Source organism: Mucor mucedo (genome assembly GCF_025094135.1).
Source record: "Mucor mucedo strain NRRL 3635 chromosome Unknown EV154scaffold_127, whole genome shotgun sequence".
NCBI lineage: Eukaryota > Fungi > Mucoromycota > Mucoromycetes > Mucorales > Mucoraceae > Mucor > Mucor mucedo.
Window position 1 is genome coordinate 99,109 of NW_026252411.1, and position 26,612 is coordinate 125,720.

Here is a 26,612-nt window from a genome sequence, read left to right on the forward strand (position 1 = left end):
CCGGCAACAAATAAAAAGCCTATTTTTTTCTTTTTCTTCTTCATATATCAAATATATACAATGCTAAGTTCCCCTAAAAATATCAATGCGGTAAGGCTCCTTATATATACAAAAAAATAACAAACCCCACTGAAAAGATCAAGGGTAGTTTCCTCGTCGTGTTAGTTTCGACTTGAGCCATAACATTGTCCATCTCTTACCTACACTTGAAGAATGTCGTGATGCCGCGAAACAAAAGAGTAGAGAAGAATGGCAACGAAAGAGTTTAAACGAAGACATGCTGAGCGAGGATATTATTATTGAAATCCAAGAAGATTGTTCTGCTTCGTCCCGTCATACTGATTCTTCTTCGGATGAAGAACAAGCAGCGGCAGAACATCCTACCCTTGAGCCCAAAAGTTGTCTTAAAAAACCACCTGTTGTCATAGCAACGCCCGTTACTATATCCAAAAGAAGTAAAAAGAATCAGAAAAAGAGAAAGAGAGCCAATTCTCATGGTAAAGAAATCATAACAAACATGTTTTTTCTTATCTTATTCTCACACGTTTTTTTTTATATATATATTAGTCACAAATGTAGTCTCTGTACATTGAATCCTTCGCCTTTTACGAGTCGCTCGGCAACAGACTACTTGCGCTGTCACCATTGTGACTAATAGTGTTGCCATGACTCCATTGATTGGTAGATTTTCATATCTACCCTTAATCAAACTCATCAGGAAAAAAAAGCGCAAAAAAAAAAAAAAAAAAATAGAACGACATACACATCCCTAGTCTTCTTTTGATAACATTCTCTCTCTTCCCTTTTTTTTTTTTATATATATCTAAAACCCTCCCCCCACCCCCTTTCTTATTTTTATATCCGTCTTATAAAAATAAACAACTTTTTTTTTCCCCGGAAAATATATTGCCCGTTTTCTTGACAGTTGTTCTACTCCAATGAAAGAGAGGCGTTGCTTTAATAAGCTTTATATTTATTTTTTCTTTTTTAGTGTTTGTCCCCTGGTTCACCATAATCAGTATGCTTTCTATTCGACACTTGTCCAGACGATGTCTTTCCACCACAGCTTTACCCTACACTAAAATCCATGTACCCGTCATGTTACCTGAAGTCTTGAAGCACATGGCTCCCAAAGACAACGGGATCTATTGTGACATGACATTTGGCGATGGAGGCTATACAAAAGCGTTGCTCGGTAAAAATACTCGACATGTCCAGAAAAACAGAGATTAATGTTGATTTCTAGATAATTACAACTGCAAAGTGGTTGCGGTAGACCAAGATCCCACTGCCTATGAAAAGGCTTTACAACTGTCCCAATTAAAACCATACAAGAATCGATTATTCCCTGTTCTTGGTAAATTTGGCACCATTCAACAATCGATCCAAACCGAGTTTCGAGATTGGAAGTAAGTTCAACCAAGTATCTAAAGGTGGCTTCTTTTTTTGTTGACCACGATTTTCCTTTAAAGAGTGCCGTGTTTTGATGGAATTGTGATGGATATCGGTGTTTCCAGTGGCCAGATTGAAACAGCCGAAAGAGGATTTTCATATAAATTAGACGGACCTTTAGATATGCGCATGTTCTCGCGCGGCAGAAACAATACAACGACCGAATTTGAAAAGGAAGATGAATTATTAAAGAAATCTATCTCGGCTTATGAGATTGTGAATTTCTTTTCCAGAGAACAAATTGCAGATATCATTTACAAGTACGGTGGGGATCGATTATCACGAAAGATTGCCGATGCCATTCTTGCTGCACGTCAATCCGAACCCATTGAGAGCACGGGTAGTTTAGCTGCCATCATTCAAAAAGCCTGTCCACAACCCAGGTGGCAACGTGGCAACGACGACATGTTACGAAACTCGGCTGCACGAACTTTTCAAGCTTTCCGTATATACATCAATAACGAATTGCAAGAGTTAGAAAATGTGCTCAGGTCCAGTGAACATTTATTAAAGCCAAACGGAAGATTAGTCGTCGTGACTTTCCACTCATTGGAAGACCGTATTGCCAAAAATTTTATGTACCACTGCGCAGGGAAACGATCCATCATGGACGCAGATCAAAACCAGTTTAGTTTAAAGCGACAGGCGAACCGGGATTATCGAAAAGCCACTAAACATGGACACGTTGAAGGATTGACATTGAAACAAGCAGTAACCAAACGAGACCAGGTCGTGCCTTCGTTTGAACTCTGTACAAAACACGTTGTTCAACCCTCCGAAGAAGAAATCGAAGAAAACCCCCGTAGTAGGTCGGCGAAATTAAGAGTTGCAAAGCGTACACATGCGCCTGCATTAGAACCTTTTGGTCCTTCATCGTAGGAGTGCCAAATAAAATGAACTCGTGTCACCTTTTTTTTTGGCGTAAAAAACTTTAAATTTTTGTTACACGCGCTTTATAAAACACGTTCAAATATCAATGACAATGAATGATAACAAAGAAACTCAAAAAATGACGGAATGGTCGCTCTTTTTATTTCTATGCACATGTCCCCCGAATAACGTGTGAAGAAAAAAATGAAATAAGACCCCCTCCTCTTCTATTAGTTGTCCAGTAGACAACCCCCTTCTCTAGGTGTGCTTGTAATTATAGCATCTTGCTTTCAATTTGTGATTTCTTCTAAGCTTGATTGGAGGCCTTCCAGATACAACATATATCCTGGTATCCGATGTATAACATCAGACTAGAATGACGACATGCTTTATAACTACAGTAGGTATTTATGTATTGTGCTTTTTTTATATATAGTTTGGAAGAATGTTCTAATTGAATTTTATACAAGACCGTGCTAAAGAGCTTAGATAGCAGATTTAAGTGTGAAGGGGGCTAACTGGTAAAAATCGATTACTAATATAGAGTCTGCGTTTTTTAACATAATTCAACCAATCCCCAATCATTAATCATAAATCAATTGAGACAGTCATTCTTCTGTTATAGAGAGTAGTCGGCATACTAGCATAAACCTCAGTTATATACGTTTAAGCAATACGACTGTGATATCATGATACATTTTAGAATATATAGAATAAACAAGACAGATAGGGGGTGGGTTGAGCTTTTTTGTTTATGTATATATATATATATATTCTGGAGTTACTTGCTGATGATATTATCGGATATTATGAAATAGAGGATATCTGAATTAATACCTACTTATTGTTCGTTTAACATTCTTGGATTTCACAATATGGCTTGTGTAAATACGTTTCGAAAATTAATATTTGTCTGGCAAATGCTTATAACAATTTTTAAACAACAGATATGTTTTGATAGGAGAACATGTGATATTTACTAAAAAGAAAATCGTCTGCATTGATTCTGACAAAGAAAAAAGTCAAATAAATAAAACTTCATCCACAAAAAGGTGCAAAATCATAAAGCTATAAAATCACCATCTATCCTGCTGTTAGATAACGTTCCAAATGCTGGATCCCCACTAGTGATGTGTTTATATCAACTGATAGTGAAAAAAAGTCATTTACGAAGCTCTCGGTATTTTTTTTTTGGGAGAACGATTTTAAAATTGGTCTTGTTAAACTAAACGGCATTGACTTAAATTTTGTATGAAGACTTAAAAATGGTTGAAGTGAAAGGTTGCTCAACAATGTCATTAAATGGTTTTAATAAAATTCTTAGGGAATTTGAACATTCACATCTCCTAAAAGCTAAAAATACATTTACTATACAACATAGTATTCTTGGTTGCTTTTATTTATGGCCTTTAACATTGGTTAAAACTTTTAGCTTATTATGCTTGAGAAATAATTGTCGTTAATCCTGTCGATATTAAAATTTTGCTATGCGTTATTTATAAAACTACTTTGTTTTAATCAGTTATGTTTTGTTTTTGAAAAATGTAAGATGCCTTTGCCATATCATATTCTGTGACATAGTATTTGTGGGAACGTGGGTTATCTGCTAAAAAAAATTATGGCCTCGTTGCTCACTTAAAAATAAAGTAAGGTGTGTGATGGCGAAAACGCAATCGGCGTAATTTATGTAGAATAAATTATTAGCAGGGTAATCTTATGCTTCTTTTCAAGCTTGTTTTGTGTCAAAGATGGTGGTAGCATTTGCTTTGGAACTGCTTTTCAAGTGAAAAGGCATGAGAGTTGCTTTGTAACTTGGGTTGAAAGGTACCAATAAACGCAGGCATGAAGTTACTAGTACATTAAACTTTTTAGTTCCAAGTGCAAGTTTTGTGCCATCCGCATTCGTTATTGAGGAAGGGCATATTTTTTCAATTATTTCGAGTGCTTGGGTACATATTGATCACTTTTTTTTTGTTTAATTGTTTGACTACATTAGCACCTGTCTAAAGCCGAGGACCCAACTTGGAAGGTAGTCATTGCATAAGAGTACCGTTTCTCGCAAAAGCTGAACCTCCGCGTTTTTGAGTCATAAGAGATTTAATTATGTTTTACCAATGACACAAAAGTCGTCAGTGACTACTCACTCTTGATATTTGTTGAGCCTTTCCTTATGTTCTTAGATATATCTACAATTAGCGACCTACAAATATCAGTCAGTCCGAATTTTAAAATTGCCCAGGCTTACACGTTGTAATGCTAAACTTTATAGAAGTTTATCAAGTATTCAACTGTAACACGTATCAAAAAATGAAGCGCTTTTTAAAGAAAAAAAAACCGAATATCATGTAAACTTAAAAAATAATGAAGGTGTAGACAGGGATTATAAATAAAACGAATAATCACATGAAAAGACGAATATGTAGACTCTACCATTTGATAGGCTATCGTCATACAGACATCGCCATATTGCAACGGATGAGACAAGGCTTGTTGTTGTCATAAAAGCTGCGAAGATACAATTGACGTACTCCTTTTTCTGTGAGTATTCAGTTTATATTCACTGGTAAAAACCTTATTGCAGAGAAAACAAAGGGTAAATCAAAACAAAAAAAAAAATTAAAATAGGTAACATGAACAATGCCCAAGAGTCGAAATCGTTGAAAAAATTTACTATCTACTGTCCAAGAGTATGCAAAATTTCTCAAGTGATTATATAAAAAAGAGCTTGATTTTGAAATTAGATAAAACCACTAACGTGATGATGGAAATGATAAAAATAAAATGGGCCCGTTTATTATATGTTAGATATGGTAAAAAATAAAGGTGCTCTTGCGTAGATCGAAATTACTGATTTTCCCAAGCATAAATTTATTTTTCAGGCTGGGGGTTAAAAGAAAAGTGACTGTTGAGCGACTGCTCAAATCAATAAATTTTTTTCCGAGAAATGCTTTTATAAAGCCTGAATTTTCGTATACAACTTCTTTTTTATTTTCTTTAGAACAACAAATGTATTAATGGTAAGTGAATAGTTTCCCTTTTGAAATGTCAATTATGTATGAAAAAAAGAAGAAGATGTGCCTGCTTTGATGAGAACGTTCATGCACCACGCATAATCGTATTGATGACAACTCTTACACCTATAAATCCTGAGCGCACATTTTCTATTTTTTTCCTTCATATTTTTACTTTTTAAAATCTTTTTATTCAAGTATTAATTTTTTTTCTCTTTTTTTCAGATTTCCTATTGTTTCAATATCATTTTGTTAATTCTTTCATTGTAAATAAATAAAAAATTAAAAAAAAATATTTTATTCTGTTCTTTTCTCTTTTTGTCTGTTGTTGCTGTCAGTTAATCATTGGTTACATATGTTCAGTCTGATGTGACTCTTTTCTATACTTTAAATGCCGGGACCTTTTAAATCGTTATGGGAATTATATCAGGTTGTTTTCTCCCCTCCTTTAATTTTAACTTAAAAATGACTAGTGTATGGTTTGATGGTCCTGTGCAGGATGCCATTTCTCTTGTAGCCCAAAGAAATTGCGTATTTCTTGTGTATATACATGGTACAAAATTAGTGAATGATTCTCCCTTTTTTTTTAAAAAAAAATATAACCAATATCCTTTTTCTCACTTAAACAGATGATTCCGAAAAAACAAGTACTTTGAACGCTACTCTTAGTGAATCTCACGTAAAAATCTTAGTATTCCATCCCGGGTCTCCATACACTTACATCTCTCCCCTGTAGGTCATCCAAACTATCCAAGAACACGCTATTGCTCTCTCTTTCGAGAAATCTTCAGAAAATGCTACTTTATTTGGCCAATTTTGTAAGCGTTTCATATCTTTGTCATCGCTGGTATATTAATACTCATCCCTTCTTCCCTTCAAAAATAATAGACCCTATACAAACCGTACCTATTCTCTATTTTATCAAACAGGGTACCATCAGAGACTTTGGTATCGATACCATTACCAGTGATGAAATCGTTGAAAAAATTATTCAGGTGAGTGAGATGGGTCAACCTCCTATCGTCGCCGCTGTACCTGACCAACTCGACACGTCCAGCCCTGTTACTAGCAGAACGCCTATTCTTCCAACCAATGAGCCAGTGGCGTCTGCTCCGGCCAGTGTCGCACCTTCGTCCGCAGAGATCACATCTACATCAGCACCAGTAACAGCAACACCAACAACAGAAACAGACGAAGTCAAGGCTAAAAAAGCAGAGTAAAATAAGCGAAAAACGAAAAAAATTCACGTGAAAAAGAGACTGATACTGTTATTAAAAAAATAGGTTACAAAAGCAATTAGAATCTGTGCGTAAAGAGCGTGCGGAGCGTGAAAAAAACGAAGCCAAAGCGCGTGAGATTAAACGACGTGAGGAAGCAAAACTGATGCAAGAAGCAAGACAGAGTCGAGTGGATCAGGAAAACAAAATTTATTTTGAAAAGATTAAGAAGGAGAAATTACAAGATGAGGCGCATCGAAAGAAAGTACGTGAACAAATAGCAACGGATCGTGCAGAAAAGATGGCTTCACAGAGAAGAGAAAGAGAACGCTCTTCTTTACCCCATCTTCAACAGCAAGAAGTACATTCCAACAGTGGCAACAGTAGCAATAGTGAATTTAGTAATTTAAATATTCGTCAGTTGAATGGTACTAACCTCCGCAATAAGTTTGAAGGTAAGTCATATCTGTAAAATTTGATCGATTTATTTAATAATCTATGAAATTTTTGATTAGCCACAACTACCTTATCTCATGTAAAGGATTGGATTAGTCAGGTAAGCCCCTTCCCCTCTTTTTTTTTTGTGTCTTTAAACACTCATCATAATGGTTGTTATAGAATCGTACCGATGACCGTAAACCATTCAAACTTTCATCCCAATTCCCTACACGTGCATTCACCGACGAAGACAACGATACAACTTTAAGAGATCTCGATCTTTGTCCTAGTGCAACCATCATTATGAAACCTCTCAAAAAATCCTCCTCATTAGCTCTTCATAACAGAGTCGGTATCATGAAACATGCCGTGAACGCATTCGATATCGTGTACGGGTTCTTGATCGCTTTGATTAATATGTTGACTGGTATTTTCACCTCTTTATTCACAAACACACCTCGTGTTGCTCAACAACAACAGAATCAACAACAACAGCCTTTTGTTCGTAGTTTAAGAGGAGGTCAAAGGTTAGGCGGAGAACCTGTAAATGATAAAGGGGAATCTTCATCTACAGATCCAACGGTTAAAAAGTAAGCCTTGTACCTAAAAGTGATATAATTCCTTCTTAACATTTTTTTTTCTCTAGGCGTAATCCCTATGCTACACGTGTAAATACGCTTCATGAGGACGATGATGATGAGGATAAAAGATCCACATATAATGGAAACTCTGTTAATCACGAATAAAAAAAAAAAATGTTTTTATTATAAAAGTATATATAATTTATAAAGGAATTTGACCTTCTCGGTAGTAAGAATAAAACGCTAAAGCCGCACCAGGACCCATCAAGGGTGTAGCGACAGCAACAACAAGACCAACAAGGAGACCACTTTGAAATGTAGCCCAAAGTACAAATGAAACGATAAAGGCTATACATTCCACCAAGATGGTACGTGCGCCCAAAAGTTGCCCCAGCTCAGTAAAATTCAAACCGGCAGGAAGTTGACCAGGTGCATTTAAAAGCAACAGAAGCGAATCCTTAAGATGAATACCTTGGTGAGCTATTATTAAATAGGAGCCATACCATACCAGCATGTTGAGAACACCCAGTAACAAGTAAGTGCGTTCGCAAGCATCTTTTCCTTGCACATCAGTTAGTCGCTTCTTTAAATCGGCTTGTTCCACACCGTCTACGGAAGATCCCATTTTCGCAAAGAGTCTTTCGATATGTCCGAATAAAGGTACGATCAAAATTGGCAATACTTGCCAGATACACAATAGATCGCCTTCTAACATGGAGTTATTGGCAATGTAAGGTGATGAAATCAAGGCGCTCGGCAAGACATAACCTAAAAGAATACCCAGTAAAACGCCGTACACTTGGGGCATCGTGATAGACAAGTCCATTTTTTTGGGGGACTCCCAGTAGTGGAAATAAAGGGGGACCCAAATTATAAGAAAGACGATGGGCATACCAATAAGATTGGCTAGAAGACCCAAGACGGGGAAAGAAATTAAGAGGGTGGAGCTTTTAAAGCCTTTACGAGACCCCTCCAAGGCCATAAGGACATAGACAGTGGCAAATGTCATCATATTGATGCGTTTCAGCGGTGCACCTATAATGTCATGCAAAGCTTGTTGATGGTACTTGACATAAAAACAAACGAGACTGTCTAATGTAGTTGACACATTGGTGAAATTGGCGCGAATTTGATCAGGATGGTGGAAACACATGTCCAATACTTTAGGTGCCCAAGGTCTCAGACCTCGTATAGTTGTATATGCGGTGCATGCTGAAAGTAGAATTCCAACTACCAGTGTTGTCACAACCTTCATTTATAAAATTGCAATATATAAAAAAAAGTTAAATAAAACAAAGCACTCTTTAAGGAAATTTAATACAAGCCCGTATTTAATATGGAACTTGGTGTACCGAAAATCAAGGCATAACATGTCTATCAATCAATTCATATAAAAACGTAAAAACGATCAGCATGAAAATCATCCTTTCTTCTCCATGTCTCGTACGAAGAATTCTATACTATTTTATTTGGTGGTGAGCCCATTGGGTTACTTTTTATTAACCCATCTTCACCACGTTCTTTTACCTTTTAACCTTTTACACAAGGCCGAATGTCGTAACCCTCACCTTTTGCTAGAGACATATTCTGCTCCTGGTAACTCTGTCTTGGATCGCGTTGTTTGCGTTCTTGTCCGTTTTTGCTCACAAGCAATCAATGATCCTTTGTGTTTCCCTTTAACAGCTACGTTGCTTGGTTTAGCTACCACCTCTTATGCCGTCATGTCAGTTGAACGTGTCCGATTTAATAACAATCGATTATTGGCACCCGTTATGGTATTTTTTGGAAACGTAATTGGCACAGGCGTCATCGCACCTTTGGCTTGGTTACCCATTTACGGCTGGACCCTACGTAACCATTTTTCCAAACCCAATAAGAAGACTTCCTCAACGAATCATACCAGTATTCGAGCCAAAGTGACTGAAGAATCTGCTTTGCCTGTGATTGAACCTAACCAAGCATTTGGCATTGGTTTAGCGGCACTTTTCGGACAATTTTTACCGGTGGCACTACTGGTATCACACGGCCCGTCTCTTTTCCAACGTAATATTTTAGCTGCCTTTCAATATTTTCCCATCACGTATGCGTTGTTTGAATGGATTGTACCTTGCTTGAGTCGATCGTCGTTGCAGAGCAAGACGAGAAAGGAAGCGAAAGAAGGTGTGCGTTTCTTATATGTGGGTATTGCTGGTATCAATGCGTTTTTATCATATTGGGTGTGGATTAAATGGTTACAGACGGTCTCTTCAGCCGATGGTGTCATGAAGCAATGGGTGGATTTGTTCTTTTCGTTTGGAAGTACAGGAGAGAACCCGGTTGCTTACATGTTGATTTGGGATATTTTAGCTATTTTTAGTACGTTTGCGTATTGGGCTTGGTTGGAAGATGGAAAAACCGGTTTGAAAACTATTTGTAGGAACACTTTACTTTTTGGTCCAGGTGCAGGTTTAGCTTTATATGCCATGAAGAGGGAATCCCGCATTTAAAAAGAAGCGAGAAGCTGTAAATAAACAATATATTTGCTGATGTGAAAATTGTTCAGTATATTTATTTTTCTGCTACAGACAGATTTTTCATTTTTTATATTTAAGTGCAACAAAAAGTTTACTTGTAGTCTCAAGTTGATTTTTATTTGGTGGCCCTTCAATTAAACATTTTCAGCATTATTACTGTTAATAAATGATGTATTTTCTTAATTGCATTTTAGTATAATCTTGTAAAAAAGCACCCACAAATATGAAAATAAATATCTTATGACTTACAGTCAGGTCAGCCTAAGAAGATTTCATCGCTAGCATTCTATCAGTATAAAAACCATTGCTAATGCTAAAATTTTCACTGTACTCAAATTCTTGATGCACAAGTTACAATAAAAGCATATATGTAGATTAAACCGATGCGAACCGGCTTTGTTTGTGGTCGATTTATTGCTAAAGATAGTTTTATATAAAAAATGGTCTTGGACCAAACCGGACCAAACCGTCCCTCAGGTATTGGCCTATGACTAGATCAAGAAAAAGCTCACGACAGGGATCATCATGAATATCTAAGAAAAGTGATTAGGGGGGCTCAAGTGATTTCCAAATTTCAAGTTCCAAAGTTCAAGTTTTTTTCTTTACAGAAAAACTTGTAATTTTTTAACATTCAAGATCTTAAATTCAAGGGAGGACTTACAAATGATGTAATTTATCGTCACTGTGCACTTTATTTTTTAATACCAAGATTCACATCAACATTGGTGGCTACCTGTCAAAACCAGTTTTATAACAACGAGGTCTCCAACCAGACGATCCTATTTCACCTCTGTTATTTAACATTGCTTTTGATCCATTCCTTCGTTCTGTACGACATGTAACATATTTTGAAGGCTTCACCTTTCCAGAATTAGTTCGTGACGGGTTCATCAGGATATTCTTAGTCCTGAGAATCTGTTACCTAATTCTTCGTTGATGCTGGATTGCTCTTTAAAGATTTCCTCTGTAGAGTGGAGGGGCAATCCAAGCCTGTTCATAAATAGCTGGTTTTCAATCAAAATGGTTTGAATCGTTCAATTTCGTTTTGAGAAACTGTGGTGCATGAATTAAGCCGGCTCGGAAAAATGATTCTCACTACCTATAATCAACCCTCATCCTTTCCATCCCAAAGAATCAACTTATGGAATTACTTTTGGCATTACTGACTCACTCTTGGTATCGTAAAAGTTGTGTCATAAACTGTAATAATAGTATTCGTTTCAACCATGACACTATCAATTCTTACGATTTTCCTTTGCACTTTCGGATTTGCACGACCAACATGAATCACCGTTCATATAACAAGACATTACAGCTTTTAAGTTTTTTATGGTTCACGTTCGACACTATTATGGCTAGTTTATGAGTGGATGATTGGAATGAAAGACGTTTATACTCTACCTGCGAATTATGAATAACGGTATCTAAACACAACGAGCTGGCGGGATCAAGTTTATGTCGTTTCACCAAAAAGTTATAATAATTCTTCCACACCAGTATGTCATTCCCTCAGTCTGCAGTTAGGTAGATTAAAATACAAATACCTTTTACACATGAGCAACAAAACACCCATTAGCTTGCCCATGAAGGCTTGTATTGGGCGAACGAAATTACGAGGATATAATTACCAGCAAAAAGGGAGATCGAAGGATAGACGTTTAAAGCCTTGTACGCAAGAAGCTAACAAATTCGGATGTATAGACATAATCGTGATCAAAATAGTGTGGTGGAGACAACTGGAATCGAGGATGTGGAATCGAACGTCTTATTAGAAGTGCTTTTAGACTTTGTTAAAGATCAATACGATGAAGATCAAGTCGAGGAAGGACAGGATATACACCAATCATAGTAATATTCAAGAGGGATATAGAAAATTGTAACATAATTGAGGAACACTTCGACCGACTATTTAGATTCATCATTTGACGACGAGGGGATCCACTATTATCACTTAATCAATATTTCACTCAAAATGACGGTATTACACGTCCATCTACTTGAACCAGGAATATTCATATGTCCAAGCAGCGTGTTACCGATAGTAGCAATATAAGATTACAGCGGATAACGAGATTTAGTATACATGTAGGCCTGGGATTTAGTGTAGTGTTGGAACTGGATCAACGGAAGGATAGTAGGGGAGCAGTTATAGTTCGACTAGACGGATTATCAAGTCTAGGGTATAGGTATCATAAACCTTCGTCAAATGAATCAATATTCTAGTACTTCTGTGGGAGAGCTAGCTGAATGAAACTAAAACAGCTATATTGCCAACACATCCCTATCACAGCATATGAGTGATGTGAAAATAAATAAAAAAGAGAATGAAATGACGAGGATTCGGATGATAAAATGAGAACTATGACACATCAACGATTTGGCTTCCCTGCGTTTGCAAGTTGTATCCTCTTATGTTGTACTCAGTCTGACAATCATGTTGAACATATTTTTAAAAAAAGTGATAGTGAAGATAAGGCAGATATAAATGGCAGAATGGGTTTTTACAACCTATTAAGTATTTTTTTTCCTTGTAGTTTTTCATTATTTTACGAACAGTTCTCAATTAAAATCAAGTTTTTTTTTTGTATGTTGAGCTATCTAGTTAAAAACACAGCATTTAATAATTTATCGGATAGTTTTATTGGATCACGTACATTGTGCTGATGCATTGTATGCTATTTTTGTCATGCCCCACCGAGTCACCTAAATAGTGCATTAGAAACAGAAATATGGATTTTTAAATGCCTTTTTATTCACAACAGCAGCTGCCGTGATATGAACTACCCAGTTTCCTTCCTCCATTTTTTTCTTCTTCATTCAATATAAGCTTCTTGAAAGCACATTCATACTGAACTTTATAAGCGACAGGGTGGTTTAGAAAGGTAAAAACTGAAGAGAAGCTTTGATGCCGACTGAGGGCGTGTTTTTAATATCAAGCTACACTTGACAGTTAATATAAAATGTTAAAAACGCCAATCGCAATTCGTTCAAGTACTTTTTTATTTTAATCTACTCGAAGTGATCTTACTGTTGGAATACTTTTGTGATTTGCAAGAAACAAAGTTGACACAACGATGCATTGCTTCAAATTCAGTCATAAACTTACGATCTTGACCTTGTTCAACTGTGTGAAGTCCTCTCTTTAGAGTCTACATCAAATATGTGGTAACTTGACTAGGTTTAAAAACGAATACAGGATTGAACATAATAAACACGAAACTGATCCTCTTTAATTTCTAGGCGTATGCATAAAGCTATCGTGACTATTCAACCGTCAGTAGACAGTGCAAACCATAAAAGACAACAACATAATGAGTTTCGATTTTTGGCGTTATGTATCACCTATATTAACCAAAAAAAGAGGGGTGGGTTGTTCACAATAGAATAAAAATCAAAAAAAAAAAAAAAAAAAACGTATTTTCTTGTCATCACGTAACGGGAGTTTTTTTTTTTTTTTTGACTAGAAATCAGGGCGGTTTTTTCGGAAATACGTTTTTTTAAACAAATAAAATGACAGCCAAGTTTCTCGAAGAAAAAGACACTTTCGAAACCGCAGAGGAGTTTCTTGATGCTTGCGATATCGCAGCTACTCATCTTGGATTCCAAGTTTACGTTAAGGACAGTTCACCACTTGCACGTAATGGTTTTACCCGTTGCTACCAATTAACTTGTGTTTTTGGTATCAAAATTAAGAGGAATACAAACATCTCTGAACAAGCACGCAAGAGATTGACCTCGGCCAACTCGAAGAACTGCCCTTTTATGATCCATGCTATTCTTCCAAAAAAGGGTAAGAAGTGGGTTGTAAAGGAGTGTGTTGCTATCCACACCCATGACATGCTTGTAGGTGGCGAGAGAATATGTTTGCTGAAGAACAGAAAGCTTAGGCCAGCTCAGAAACAAACAGCATTGGAGCATTTTACTGCAGGAACAAGAATACTAGCTATTGTTTCTGTAGTCAATCAAATGGATTATCCTTGTTGTATCGCAGATGTATTAAATCATAGAAACAAAAAAAATCCAATGTTAGATCTCAGTAGAAAGACTGGAGATCGTAATCATGGAAAGATTATCCTGATGTAGATTCTTCTCTAAAGGTTCATCCGATAATTTAAATTGATATAATCCAATCAATAATCTGTCATCGGCGACATCATCGGTTAAACCAAAGTAGGCATAAGCATCCCCAATATCCGATCTAGCAATCTTTCCTTGGCTACGTTCACAAGCAATCAATGTCTGTAAGAGGTCTGATTTGGTCGCTTGTGCTATGACCATTAAGGCATCTAAGGTATCATAGGGGTCTACTGCGTACTCCTCCATCATCTTGTGATAAGTCCATTTCACAAGCGTATCCGAAGCGCCTGATGTCAAACCTAATTTCTCATAGGCTCCGACAAGATACCCGTCGCTACTCTTGTATCGGTTTTCCAAGGTAGATATGATCCCTAATAACGTGGCCATATCCGCCGTCTCTAATTTAATCTCTGTGTCTGCTTTATTCACTGGAATCGAAGTGGCTCCCAATTCGGATCGAAACGCATCCATGACGAGCAAAATCTCTTGTTGAATCTGTTTTAAACGTTCCTCTTCTAAATCCAATCGTTTCCAATAACGCTTGACTATATTTTTATTTTAGTTAGTGGGGGAAAATCTTTTTTTTTTTTTTTTTTTTTTTTTTTTGGGTAGGACTCTTACCTTCCGTCACTTAATCCAATTCGGGCCAAAAAATGAGGATTATGCGTATTGCTATTTCTTGAAGCTCCACTTAATAAATCCTCAATGTACACAAGCACGGTTGTCAATGTACTCGCCATGGTGGGTGTATGTTCCTTGTCTTGCATTTGATCGGCAAACGTCCTCGCTTGGGCTCGCGTTGCGCTGAGTCGGTTCAATATCGTAATAGGCAAAACCGGATCACGTATCTCGGTTGCCAACGTATACGCACATCCACAGCAACCGTAAGTATCCAATCCTTGCACATGATAGTGATGACAAACGTAATCCGTTCCAGTACAGAAGGACGCTTCGGTTAAACTATGGCTGGCATAAAGCCAAGCATAACACGACTGACAAATGTATAGAGACAAAGTGGTGATATCATCCAACGGCATCGTTTCTAAATCTTGTTCATCGACGGTCTGGAGTACTTGTTTTTCCTGATCTTTGGTGGCATCCCCCCGAATACAACTTTTAAAGACGTGTTGATGATCAGTCGTAATTTCTAAACGGACAAGAAGTGCGAGAGGAGAAAGTGTATTGCTCTCGATAGAAGTGGGTGGGGGTGTGTGTCGATGCCATGGCACGAGGTGGTAAATTAGGAACTGACATTTGATTGTATTTTCTTTATAAAACCAAAAAAAAAAATAGACAACAAAAAAAAACCTTTTTGCTTTATAAATTCGGTGTGTTTCAAACACCGATTCTCATCGTCATAGCAAACGAGTAGAGATACCGTGGCCCGTAAAGCATGCAGAAATGGAGATGAGGCAAATTTGAAGCTAGCTTTTCTCACATATTTATATATTTATCATTAATAAGAAAGCACACTTCTTCAATAAAAATCTTGATGGAAAGATATCCAAACATTCTACATGACTCGGAGTCAAGAAACTTACGTATACGTGTGCTTTCTATTTGAAAAAGTTTATTTTTGCGGAATATTAGGCTAAACTAAAAAGGTTGTGCTTTTTTTTTAAAAAAAAAGACCGTGTGATAACAGAACGCAGATAGAACTTCTTCTTGCAATTTATTAAATTTTTGTTATCTTACAAAAAATGAACACAAACAATACGGGATCTTTACTTAATCTTTTGAAGAAGGCTCGTACTTCTAACACTAAATCTGTAATTTCTGAATTGAAATTTATCAAATTGACCGTAACTAAAGACGAATTCAAAAGCTGGATAACGCAACTAAAAGAGGATTTTCTTTGCACTTTTATTGACAGAACTTCATCTGCTGGTGACCGCCGCAAAGAAATAATAGCTCCATAAATAATCAAATGGTTTCGGAAATTACGGATGTCAAAAAAATAAGATTATACAAGCTTAAAGTACTCTTCAGCAGGCAAATAGATATATGGGTGTTTTAAAACGTAAACAGGTTTTATGCATATCAAAAATGGTTTTCACAGATTTTCAACTACAATCGTAGCCGCAAACAAAATACCTGATCAGTTCAAATTCAATTTTCTGAGGATGTCTGCGAATCTTCAGCATTTTTTTTAGCTGTAGCCTTTTTTTTTTTTTTAGCAAGGTATGATTTCTGTGGACTATCATTAATAAAATGTTGGACATTCACCTCGAAGCCTTCAAGATTTGCGCACTGGCCCTTCTAATAGAATCATATCCGATTTTGTTATGGAACAAGTTGAAAAAAACATATTTTGGTCTGACATCAAGGGTATACTCCAATTAGGTAAGACCGCCATGATGAAGATGCTGAATGAAAACAGCCATGAAAACCTCCCTATTTTAATGGGATCAAAGTATTCCTAAGTACACTATGCCATGAAGAAAACCATCAGGAAAAGAGCTATGTTGAGCCAGGACAACGCTAAAAGTATGGACCTTTGGTCCACCAAGATCACAACCAACGAAGGTACAGGGTTTTTTATTTATAAAACTTTGGATGTATACAAAAAGACATTATCATGGTTTCATTCATGTCAGAGTGGCAGCTGAAAGTAAGTATACCAAGTCATTGATTAAAATTTTTGTTTGAAAAAATCCCCTCTCTTTATTATTGATATTTTCAGCTTTTGGAGCGCGATGGTGATATGCTTTCCTTGGATTCAACCCACAACACATGTACCTGTCAAGATTTCAAGTACTGCTCGTTATACATGATTGTAGCCAGATGTAGTGACACTGGAAAAGGAAAACCGTTGGTATGGATTTTTACGAGAAGTTAAATCCAATACCCGATGATGCACTTGTTTAAATGGTTTAAGAATGAACATGGTTACTAACCCAACTGGTGAAGAGCGACATTAGAATAGATTTTAGATCAAAAATAGATATAAAAAAAAATCTGTCCAGTTCTCGTTGTAAATTTTTTATTTTTTTCTTAAAAAATGGGTTGAGCCAGTGAGTGATCCTACAACCCAAAATATTTTCAGCAATTTCTACTATTAATCTTGACGGGCGTAAGCTGCCAACCAATGGAGGCGATAATGCTGATAGGGTACCATACGAAATATAGTGTAGACCGTTAAATCTTCAATTAGTTGGACTTATTATACCACTTGTAAACAAAGTTTTACTCATAACCCATCAGATTGATGCCAGAAAGCATAGTGCCCAGTAAATGTGAGACTGTGGTGCAATGTAACTACAACTTTATTTTTTATTTGACCATCAAGTATTGAACTTTATTTTTTTGATTCAAAAAGCCTTCCAAATATGGATTTTTCTTAGTTGGTGTGTACATAAAAAATAATATCGCTCAGCATTCTCCCATCTCATATGTTGACGCCACCTTTCTGTACACACGGGTAAAACATGTAAATTGGCTGCGGAAAAATAAATGACCGATTCTGATTTAGTAATGAATTGGTGGCATTTTCTTGTAAATCTCTGGGTTATATACACGCACACCTGCTTCCCGGGCAAATTTTTTACCCACACAATTTATGTACACTTCCACTCGACCCTTCATTTCGCTTATGCTGAATTCTTCATCCCCCATTCGGTACTCAACATCCCCTTTAATTCTGACACTCATTCCAAGGGGATACATCTTTTTCGAAATGATCCAACTGCAATGTCCAGGCCCTTCCAAAATAGCCATGTAAGAATTCCGACCAGAGAAAAAGTTTTCGTACTTGCATTGCGCAGTACACACCGTCAGGGTAGGCGGACAACCATTCTTTTCAGCATACTCCACTGCTTTACCAACACAAAGCGGCACCTGTTGTCTCAATTCGTCCAACACACACCCTTTTAAATCAATATTTGTGATATAACTCACATCCAGACCTGTCTCGGTTTTTTGAATACGCCAGCCTGACACTAGCAAATCTGCTCGTACAGAGTCTGGCATGGGGATACGAGGGTCCTCCACTGAGCTCATGGCGATATAGCATACATCTTTCTTTATCTCTCGAACACAGACACAAGACAAGCGACGACGCGGTACGGTATTCAGATCCGCCACAAAGAGAGATTCGAATCGAGAGTGTTCATAGGGAAACACGTAACCATTATCAATGTATGGATCCCCTTTGAGTTTAAAATAAGAAAAATAGGCATCAAATGTATAGTAGACTTACAATGAGTTCTGGTACCCAGAAATGTAACAACAATAGCCATCTGTTCTGGTGTAAACGCATGACCCTCCAGCTTTGCATCACCACGAACAAAAAGCACTGAATCCGTTGTATTATCATACAATTTTACCTTGTCTTTTTCTTGAACAAAGTTCCAGTTATCCAAATCAGTAAGTTTCTTTAAAAGATCCATTAATTTTTATTATAATTAATTAATGTAAGAAGGTTTACAAAAAGGAAAGATATTTATTTATTTATATGAAAAAGAAAATTAAGCTTCACACCAACTAAGAAAAATCCATGTATGTATTCTTTTTTTGTATAATGTAAACAGAAATAAAAAAAAAAGTAAATGTTTGCAGTCGGCTGCTTAAAAACTGGCCTATTCTTAATTTAGAAGGTTTTCTGCACCAAACCTTAATCCATATTTGATTTTTTAAAATTCAGAAACATCAGTCGGTGTGTTATCATTTTTTAATGCAGATGTTGCGTGTACGTGAGGTGACACAAAATAGCTATTTCGAGTTTCTTCGCTAACTCACAAAATAATGCTTGTATATCACTACGGAATATTTGTGTATACAGCACTTGCCCTTGTCGGCCTTTTGTTTTTTTTTTAAAAAAAATCGAAACAAAAAAAAAAAAGAAAAATGTGAACGCACTGCAAAATTGATCCTTTTACTTCGCACTTGCTTTTTTTATCAATCGCATATTTAAACATACCAACTGTGTTACAGTGGTTCAATATTTGAAGTGAAAAAAAAAAGGTTGCATAACTAATTTATTTTTATTGATAATTTTAGCCACTTTACTGACACATGGCAGTTACAAAAATTAATACCTTTTGCCAAAGTGTAAAAATGCTGGTAATGTGGATTGTGCCAGATTTATTCTCAGGGACTTTATCTTCATTATTGTTAGTCATGAAAAGGACGTATAGTATTAATAATAGTAAAATTCATACAACAAGATACTATATGTATTGAGTATGCTTTTATAAAAAAAAGCTACATTGTGCAGAAAGTTAGTGATAAACGTAAATAACAAACATATAGTAGGGAAGTAAGTAGTAGACAAAACAGATTTTGTCTGACTGAGGCTATTCAAATTTTAAAAGTCATGCCAAGCCACCTGACTGGGTAAGCTGCATTCCACTCAAAGGGGACCAAAAACTGGAAGAAAACCCAGTCGCGCTATAAGCGACTCTCAAAAGAATAAAAAAAATCTGGGGACCGGGAAAAGGCTGGATTGCAATGAAAAGAAGGGCAGTAAGGAATGAAAAAAAATCTGAGGGGGGTGGGGGGCAGAAAAAGGCTGGGTTGCAATTACAAGAAGGGCAGTAAAGAGTAAAAGATCTGAATACAATCTTCAAGCGTGAAAAGGCTGGGTTGCGTAACTCATTTCTCCTAAATAAGCAAGGCTTTACTCGTTGAACAAATTTCTTGAGCTTGTTACCAATTTTATAACCACTTACTTTTTTTTTATATGCGTATACAAATGCGTTATTAGTATATAATGCTTTCAGTTAGATCACCAATAGCTTTTTTAGCATGTACTCAGACACTCTTTTCATGTCTAGCTGTATGAAGGTAAAGTGACCATTTCTCCCTTTAAAATAAGTTCATCATTTACATCAGGCCGTCCATCACAGACCCGAATTACTAAAAAGAAAAAATAAGGCACAATGATAGACGCAGGTACAGTGTCGTGATTGACGCTATTTACTTAATATATGACTCGATCCACACTTCTTAAATCTTCCATTTGATAATCCTAAATATATCTCTTATCGATACTTTACATTAAATACTGATCATTTGCTTTATGTACAGGCTGGATCTCATATCATCCTTTATACAAATATAAGGCATACCCATTTAAAAAATAACATTAATATGAAAATATGTGAAGGTTACATTAGCCACAATGAGGTGCCACAGCTACCTTTATTAAGAACTACAATTTCCCTTGAACAGTGTGCTACAAGATATACACAGTTTAAGGATGAATGTTATTGTTATTGTTATTGACATCTCATTATGGTCTTTCTTTACGGTATCATTACATCGATTTCCACATACAGCCACTTTTAAATTTCTGGGTCATTTAGGATAGGGTACCTTTTGGCTATCCCAAAGAGTTGGATTTTTTCAAGTGGCCCTGTTACACGCACTGGAAATATACCAAATATGAAATTCTTATATGCTACCTGTCGGATTGTGTCAGTCATTTATAGTTGAGATAAGTCTTTTAAACTATTTTATCGGACTCATAAAACCCCTCCCCAAAGTTTTGTTCTTTTGGGTTTTGTGATACCTTTAAATTCCTGCTCAATACCCTGTTACATAGTCAGACGCGACTTTTTTTTTGTTTCCATTACTGCTCAAAAGAATGTTTTCTGTACTAAGCTCGCAAACATTCATTCCCGATAAGTTGTGTATGAGAACCCCCCCCCCTTCCATTTTCGGCGGTTCTTACTCTAATATAATAAGGGCAATTGTATTTGGAATTGTCCTTTTGACGTTGACAATTAGTGTCCCAAACTTGTTTTCGAGGGGAAAGTTTTTAGTAAAATTGGTATTGATTTCTTTGGTGGTATTGGGTGTTAATGTTGGCAAAAGAGCAGACACTTTCAAAAGTTTCAATATTTATTTTGCTTTCTAGAGAAAAGAGTTTGTTTTATTTTTACAGAGTGTAAGGCAATTAAGGGACAGCCACTAAAGCATGTGATCTCTTAGGAACAGCCAATAGGTTTCCGATTCTAGGCTGTGACTACGCTCACTTTGGCTGTATCTAAGTGTAACTTCTGGCACAACATCTCCCCGGAGGGAGGGCGTAAAATAAGCTCACTGTTTACTTTGCGAAACATCTTTTTTTTTTACTCTTGCTAGAGGATAACAACATCAACTAAATATGACGTTTAAAGCAGACTTTTCCCAGCCGTTTTTAGAAGAGACTCAGTGTGTTCATCATAAAAAGTCTACGGAAAGATGCAAAACCTTGACCTTAACATTGGTTGGTCATTGACGGAGGGAAATTCTATAAAAAGAAAAGAAACCTACAGAATACGAAAACAATCACCATATCGTAAGGCCTTATGTAGGCGCTATTAAATGCTCTAACGTTTTTTACCAATATGCTTGCTGACCTCCTGTCAAAATTGCTTGTATTAAGAACAGCAACTGTCATAACATTACGTTATTAGAGCTTTTGTGCTTTCAATTGAAAGATCCCCCTCCCGCCTCAAGCACAGTTTAAGTTAAGCAAACAGAGAAAAGAAAAAAAACAAATTCTTCGTTCTTTATGTACCGATTTACATCTGTTACCATTTTTTTACAGTACACCCTGTGAGGAAACTTTTAACATAATTCACACTCTCGAGATTACACCCTTTTGGCCCATATCCCTTTTATATTCTCTCTCATCAATCTCCCAAACATTTTGAAATGTATTTACAGTAGCCAAATATCTTTGATTTTATTGGTACCCCCAAAATACTTTTTCAGCACCTTATTTTCTTATTTCTTGTTCTCCTCATATCATCAAGCCGAAACATACCTCTATTTTCTTGTATATTACACCCTTATCCACAAAGTATTCCTTATGCGTCGTGATCATCTCCCATCTCGCGTCATACTTCGCATGTTATGCTTGATCTCGTATCCACCTTCTGTTTTTCTTTTAGTGGATTTGCTGTATTTTTGATGTCACCAGCACTTTCTGATCTTGTCTCTCTGGCTCTCGTTTGTCCGATTACACCTATTGTACTTCTTGTTGCAAATAAAAACCTCGTAAAGTGAAGTTCAGCATTCAATTCTTTCATAATCCTCAACAACATTTTATCATTATCTTTATCGTCTATAAACACCCTACAGCAATTGCCTATAATTCCAAACTGTCGTTTGGCGTTCCTTTCCCAAAGATGATGGTATCTATCATGAAAATTTGTCGGCCGTCTGTTGCAGTTATAAGTTTCCTAATCTCGATTTCCAGTTGCTGATTTTATTATCACGTTGTTAATCCACTAGTCTAAATCAGCAGGCCAAACATTTATTAAAATGAAGGTCAAATACCTGATAAACGGTATAACATGTTTCAAACTGGAAAGCTAAAAGCAAAATTAAAACAAAAATAAAAGCGAGCCCTCATGCCTGTATAATTACCTGTTTAACCTGGTTTTAAAGGTGGCATAAAAATGGAAAGCTTCCTACACTTTTTCTTGCGAGATTGTGGGGAGAGAGGTGCGGTTTTTTTATGTTTTTTTTCAGCTGTTGAAAAATCTTTGTTATACCCAGAAATGTCTAAAGCAGAACGACTTTGCCGCGTTAAGACACCTGGCTGTCTATTATAGAAACGAAAACTGCAAACGTACACTAATGCTGTTCGTAAAAAGATCTGGTACGCCCTCTTGGGGTGATGGTCATTCCTAACCGTTTTTTGCGCAGTGTACAAAAATAGAAGGAAACGCAACGTTCAATTTCTAGCCTTAATATGCTGTAGCCGATAAATACGCATGTCCGACTTGATGACGTGAAACGGTTTCAGCTACATTTCAGGTTGGATATTCCACCTTTTTAGTATTTGGAGAAAAATCTAAGTGCTCATTTCTAGTCATCACCGCAAAATCCCAGAGACGGCCAATTTTTGGCAAATAGTTACCTGTCACGGATACGGCCAATTTTTCCAATTTTTCACCGTAACCGTGACGGACGCGGATTTTAAATTCACCATATCCGTGACGGATACGGCCAATTTTTCCAATTTTTCACCGTATCCGTGACGGTCACGGCCAATTTTTCTCATTTTTCACCGTGGCCGTGACGGATACGGCCAATTTTTCCCATTTTTCACCGTGGCCGTGACGGATACGGCCAATTGTTCCCATTTTTCACCATATCCGTGACGGATACTGCCATTATTTTATTATTTTCACCATATCCGTGACGGATACTGCCATTATTTTATTATTTTCACCGTATCCGTGACTGAAAGGGTCAATTTATTTCCGTTATTGACCGTGCATTTGACGGATTTTATGGAATTGTTCAGGGTTATATCCTATATTTTCCGGAATCTTTAAACACTCATTGCTATTGCAAAAATTAATACACCGTTGTACTGTTGGACAGTTATATTTAATAGTTATGTTTATAAAAAAAAATTATTTATTTATGTGAAGACAATTTGTATTGATAATAAAAGATATTACGATGTATTTTATTAAAAGAATATATTATGAGAGCTATTAAAAAGAAATAAAGACCAAATTCTAATACGGTGTAGCCCATTGTTTGGTAGTGGAGTATCATAAATAGAACAGTGATAATCCTATAATCAAAATTATTAATAGGCGATTAACATATTTCATATGTATCATTTTATATACCTTATTCTATAGCCAACTTCATTGCCATTTTATCTATAACAATATTATCAGAATATATCAACACAAACAAAGAGATCAAGTTACTTAAGTTTCAATAAACACGAGCAGAAACTAAAAAAATAGCAATGACTCACCTTATCAGATGCCAAAATACCACACACAATAGTTTACATCGGGAAAGCTTTAGACAGTAACAGAGTATGCCACATTTTATTATTTACAGAATATTTATATAAAAAAGAATTGGGGAAAGAAGAGTAGTTTGTAAAAATAATCTTTTAAATAAGAGTGCGAAACTTATGTAACGTCAAACACACAGAATGGTCAAAAGATTGACCGTATCCGCTACGGTGACGGGATTATCAAAAGTTGACCGTATCCGTGACGGTGACGGTATGGTCAAAAATTGGCCGTGGCCGTGACGGAGACGGAATCATCAAAAATTGACCATATCCGTGACGGAGACGGTCAATTTATAATCTTGCCCCGTCCAGGATACAGAATGACAAAAAATTGACCAGATCCGTCACGGATACGGTCAATTTATAAACTTGCCCCGTCCAGGATACAGAATGAGCGAAAATTGACCAGATCCGTCACGGATACGGTCATTTTTCAAAAATTCCCGTCCAGGATACAGAATAGCCAAAAATTGACCAGATCCGTCACGGATACGGCCAAAATCGTTGTTAACCTTCACCGTAATTTTGCGGTGCATTCACCAAGAAGACATTCAACAAGCGTAAATTCAACAAAAGGCAGGACCAGCAAGGGAAATAAAACGCACCAATACCTTTTCCGTTCCCATGGATAACGACGTTCATCAATTAGTATGTGTTAAATCGACGTAATTTTTCCCTCTCCTTTGTATATATCTACCCCACTACGCATGATGGGCAGTGCTTAAAGAACATCTCGACACTGGATGGACAGCTACACAATATTAACTGAAGCAAAGCAAAGAAAGATTCGAAATTCCTGCAAAACTTTGGTTGTAGCACCTCTGTGACATATTTATACTTGGATTATGTGTGATCAACAGGCACATACCCACTAGTAGGTTGTCAAGATATAAATCATTTGATGTGAGTTATTTTTTGTGTTAAATGTGATTGTGATACTTATTCTTTTATAAAGCCCTCCTAATCAAAGATCGATCTCAATCCTGGATGTAAACCCTATAACATGAGAGCTACCCATACATCAATTTATTACTAAATCATGCATATGACTGAAGCAGAAGACTATCCTTTTATATATACACTCGTGGAAGATGGCATGAATTTATTTTATCATGTTATCCGGAAGTTTATTTATCTCTTTAAAGATCAATTGATGATTATGACCGATGGATTCGGCATTAATTTACCCTGATGTAAGAACAATAAAAATGGATCGCTTTTAATTTAGTGGATGGAGGAAATGGAAAACATACACGAACATTTGGTGGTAAAGTAGTATATGAGAATAGTAAATTACACGCCACAAAGGAGCAACAAGGATGTTAATAATCAAAACTATCCGATGTAAGCCAATTTATGCATCACAAAAAAAAAGCAAAAATCATACGTGACGATGTTAGGAATTCATTTCATTTGACACATGTATTCATCACCAAATACAGAGTTCGTGTGTGTAAATAATGGGGGAGGGGAAAGAGAGTGTCGTTGCCTTTACATCGTCTACCATGTCCTTTGTAAATCATGATTTTTTTTCTGTTTTTTTTCTTACTTTATTATCAGTCTGATTATCAAGAGAGAAAAACAGGGTCTTTAAAGTCTTCTTTTCCTTTACGTCCTTGATCATTGTATCAGCTACATCAAATACAGTCGAGTCGGGTTTCTTTTTTTTTTTTTTTAAGCCTCAACAGCAAACAATCGAACCTTGTTCATATTTAAATATTGTGCTTCTGTATAATCCATGGCTGTCGCTAGGCTTAACCTTGATCGGTTGCTTTTCAGTGTGGTCACCATGAGAACCTGATGGTTTATTGCTTCATCAAAGAAAAAACCGGGTGCATTCTTTTTTCTAAACCCGGGAGTAGTCTTGAGAATTCAGCTACTGAGAGGAAAAAAAAAAAAAAATAGGAACGCGTGAGCGGGGACAGAAAAAAGCAATTTCAGCGGTATTTGACCCCGAGTCTCACTGCCTGCTTAATTCATTGAGCACCGGTGGAGAGTCACTGCTTAAGCGCACAAGCTTACTTGCCAGTATAATAAAAAATTGTCCTACCTGCTCTTTTTAGAATGTTTTCTTTTCTTTTTTCTTTTTTTACATTAAAATCAACCTCTGTTCGTACATAATAACCCCCCATAAACTTAAAGCAATAATAATGTCTGGCCAGAAAAAGAAAAGAGACGATCTATACCCTACACTTAAGTAATTACTTGTTTTTATAAAAGGAGGGACACCTAGATTAAGCTGCTGAATTCAACTCGACGAGACTCTTTTTATCTGCAAAGCAAAAGTTAGGTCTTTGCGTTAATTCCTAAAAAGACATGGACAAATTAACTCCAGTTCAAGTATGAATTGGTAAGAAGTGGCTACAGTTGAATCAGGAATGACTAACCCGTTTACGTCTATTTCGACTACAGTTCATTTACACAATGTAGCCGTTAGCACTCAGTAGACAAGATGTATGTCACGAATCGTTTTCGGGACTAACACTATAAACACGTAAAGCTTATATTTACAAGGACCTTGAACAAATAATAAAGGAGTTTAGCAACCTCTTCTTTGTTTAGAAAATCTTAACTGATCAACCTAACTGTTTATTGTTGATGCTGGATACTGTTCCGATGAAACTGAAATATTATTTAGTTCTTTTATTTGTTAAGTGGCATCAAATAATACATGTCAATTGCTTTATTTG

General features: G+C 36.4%; 11 protein-coding genes across 11 annotated transcripts; 8 read left to right on the top strand and 3 right to left on the bottom strand.

The window, feature by feature from the left end:
* The first annotated feature begins 42 nt into the window (after nucleotides 1-42).
* On the top strand, nucleotides 43-898 carry EV154DRAFT_46622 (uncharacterized protein). Its single transcript, XM_051597722.1, has 3 exons — nucleotides 43-90; nucleotides 149-497; nucleotides 568-898. Exons 1-3 carry the CDS (start codon nucleotides 61-63, stop codon nucleotides 591-593), a joined length of 405 nt encoding a protein of 134 aa, XP_051452986.1. The 5' UTR covers nucleotides 43-60; the 3' UTR covers nucleotides 594-898.
* Nucleotides 899-1,020: 122 nt separating this feature from the next.
* On the top strand, nucleotides 1,021-2,331 carry EV154DRAFT_428947 (MraW methylase family-domain-containing protein; the record flags this gene model as incomplete). The annotated part of the gene is made up of 3 exons (XM_051596444.1): nucleotides 1,021-1,195; nucleotides 1,247-1,409; nucleotides 1,473-2,331. 3 exons carry the CDS (start codon nucleotides 1,021-1,023, stop codon nucleotides 2,329-2,331), a joined length of 1,197 nt encoding a protein of 398 aa, XP_051452987.1.
* Nucleotides 2,332-3,587: 1,256 nt separating this feature from the next.
* Nucleotides 3,588-5,039, top strand: EV154DRAFT_485955 (uncharacterized protein; the record flags this gene model as incomplete). The annotated part of the gene is made up of 7 exons (XM_051598793.1): nucleotides 3,588-3,740; nucleotides 3,904-3,968; nucleotides 4,054-4,146; nucleotides 4,202-4,271; nucleotides 4,319-4,351; nucleotides 4,746-4,860; nucleotides 4,948-5,039. The coding sequence occupies 7 exons, from the start codon at nucleotides 3,588-3,590 to the stop codon at nucleotides 5,037-5,039; spliced, it is 621 nt and encodes a 206-aa protein (XP_051452988.1).
* A 759-nt stretch (nucleotides 5,040-5,798) lies between these two features.
* Nucleotides 5,799-7,734, top strand: EV154DRAFT_568531 (uncharacterized protein; the record flags this gene model as incomplete). Its single annotated transcript, XM_051606080.1, has 8 exons — nucleotides 5,799-5,886; nucleotides 5,963-6,012; nucleotides 6,070-6,151; nucleotides 6,222-6,549; nucleotides 6,617-7,005; nucleotides 7,066-7,106; nucleotides 7,169-7,578; nucleotides 7,635-7,734. The coding sequence occupies 8 exons, from the start codon at nucleotides 5,799-5,801 to the stop codon at nucleotides 7,732-7,734; spliced, it is 1,488 nt and encodes a 495-aa protein (XP_051452989.1).
* A 30-nt stretch (nucleotides 7,735-7,764) lies between these two features.
* Nucleotides 7,765-8,922, bottom strand: EV154DRAFT_524105 (uncharacterized protein). The gene has a single exon (XM_051603175.1). The coding sequence runs from the start codon at nucleotides 8,822-8,824 to the stop codon at nucleotides 7,772-7,774; it is 1,053 nt and encodes a 350-aa protein (XP_051452990.1). The 5' UTR covers nucleotides 8,825-8,922; the 3' UTR covers nucleotides 7,765-7,771.
* Nucleotides 8,923-9,005: 83 nt separating this feature from the next.
* EV154DRAFT_606312 (uncharacterized protein) lies at nucleotides 9,006-10,055 on the top strand (the record flags this gene model as incomplete). The annotated part of the gene is made up of 1 exon (XM_051607529.1): nucleotides 9,006-10,055. One exon carries the CDS (start codon nucleotides 9,006-9,008, stop codon nucleotides 10,053-10,055), a length of 1,050 nt encoding a protein of 349 aa, XP_051452991.1.
* Nucleotides 10,056-11,580: 1,525 nt separating this feature from the next.
* On the top strand, nucleotides 11,581-11,931 carry EV154DRAFT_568534 (uncharacterized protein; the record flags this gene model as incomplete). The annotated part of the gene is made up of 2 exons (XM_051606081.1): nucleotides 11,581-11,606; nucleotides 11,784-11,931. The coding sequence occupies 2 exons, from the start codon at nucleotides 11,581-11,583 to the stop codon at nucleotides 11,929-11,931; spliced, it is 174 nt and encodes a 57-aa protein (XP_051452992.1).
* A 1,661-nt stretch (nucleotides 11,932-13,592) lies between these two features.
* EV154DRAFT_568535 (uncharacterized protein) lies at nucleotides 13,593-14,025 on the top strand (the record flags this gene model as incomplete). Its single annotated transcript, XM_051606082.1, has 2 exons — nucleotides 13,593-13,925; nucleotides 14,011-14,025. The coding sequence occupies 2 exons, from the start codon at nucleotides 13,593-13,595 to the stop codon at nucleotides 14,023-14,025; spliced, it is 348 nt and encodes a 115-aa protein (XP_051452993.1).
* Nucleotides 14,017-15,413, bottom strand: EV154DRAFT_606314 (uncharacterized protein; the record flags this gene model as incomplete). The annotated part of the gene is made up of 3 exons (XM_051607530.1): nucleotides 14,017-14,704; nucleotides 14,791-15,306; nucleotides 15,389-15,413. 3 exons carry the CDS (start codon nucleotides 15,411-15,413, stop codon nucleotides 14,109-14,111), a joined length of 1,137 nt encoding a protein of 378 aa, XP_051452994.1. The 3' UTR covers nucleotides 14,017-14,108.
* A 441-nt stretch (nucleotides 15,414-15,854) lies between these two features.
* Nucleotides 15,855-17,115, top strand: EV154DRAFT_555341 (uncharacterized protein). Its single transcript, XM_051605266.1, has 6 exons — nucleotides 15,855-16,046; nucleotides 16,337-16,340; nucleotides 16,393-16,502; nucleotides 16,584-16,685; nucleotides 16,730-16,770; nucleotides 16,843-17,115. The coding sequence occupies exons 1-6, from the start codon at nucleotides 15,860-15,862 to the stop codon at nucleotides 16,996-16,998; spliced, it is 600 nt and encodes a 199-aa protein (XP_051452995.1). The 5' UTR covers nucleotides 15,855-15,859; the 3' UTR covers nucleotides 16,999-17,115.
* Nucleotides 17,116-17,386: 271 nt separating this feature from the next.
* Nucleotides 17,387-18,571, bottom strand: EV154DRAFT_555342 (uncharacterized protein). The gene is made up of 2 exons (XM_051605267.1): nucleotides 18,358-18,571; nucleotides 17,387-18,307 (listed from the first exon to the last, which is right to left on the bottom strand). The coding sequence occupies exons 1-2, from the start codon at nucleotides 18,545-18,547 to the stop codon at nucleotides 17,628-17,630; spliced, it is 870 nt and encodes a 289-aa protein (XP_051452996.1). The 5' UTR covers nucleotides 18,548-18,571; the 3' UTR covers nucleotides 17,387-17,627.
* Nucleotides 18,572-26,612: the final 8,041 nt, after the last annotated feature.

What these genes read in the sequence shown, in the direction of transcription:
- EV154DRAFT_524105 (XM_051603175.1), bottom strand. Translation starts at nt 8,824, where the DNA reads ATGAAGGTTGTGACAACACTGGTAGTTGGAATTCTACTTTCAGCATGC.
- EV154DRAFT_555341 (XM_051605266.1), top strand. Translation starts at nt 15,860, where the DNA reads ATGAACACAAACAATACGGGATCTTTACTTAATCTTTTGAAGAAGGCT. An exon ending in CAAGATCACAACCAACGAAG is followed by an intron (nt 16,686 to 16,729) that starts GTACAGGGTTTT and finishes GTATACAAAAAG; the next exon opens with ACATTATCATGGTTTCATTC. An exon ending in TGTCAGAGTGGCAGCTGAAA is followed by an intron (nt 16,771 to 16,842) that starts GTAAGTATACCA and finishes TGATATTTTCAG; the next exon opens with CTTTTGGAGCGCGATGGTGA.
- EV154DRAFT_555342 (XM_051605267.1), bottom strand. Translation starts at nt 18,547, where the DNA reads ATGGATCTTTTAAAGAAACTTACTGATTTGGATAACTGGAACTTTGTT. An exon ending in TCTGGGTACCAGAACTCATT is followed by an intron (nt 18,308 to 18,357) that starts GTAAGTCTACTA and finishes TTAAACTCAAAG; the next exon opens with GGGATCCATACATTGATAAT.
- EV154DRAFT_46622 (XM_051597722.1), top strand. Translation starts at nt 61, where the DNA reads ATGCTAAGTTCCCCTAAAAATATCAATGCG. An exon ending in CCCCTAAAAATATCAATGCG is followed by an intron (nt 91 to 148) that starts GTAAGGCTCCTT and finishes GATCAAGGGTAG; the next exon opens with TTTCCTCGTCGTGTTAGTTT. An exon ending in AAAGAGAGCCAATTCTCATG is followed by an intron (nt 498 to 567) that starts GTAAAGAAATCA and finishes TATATATATTAG; the next exon opens with TCACAAATGTAGTCTCTGTA.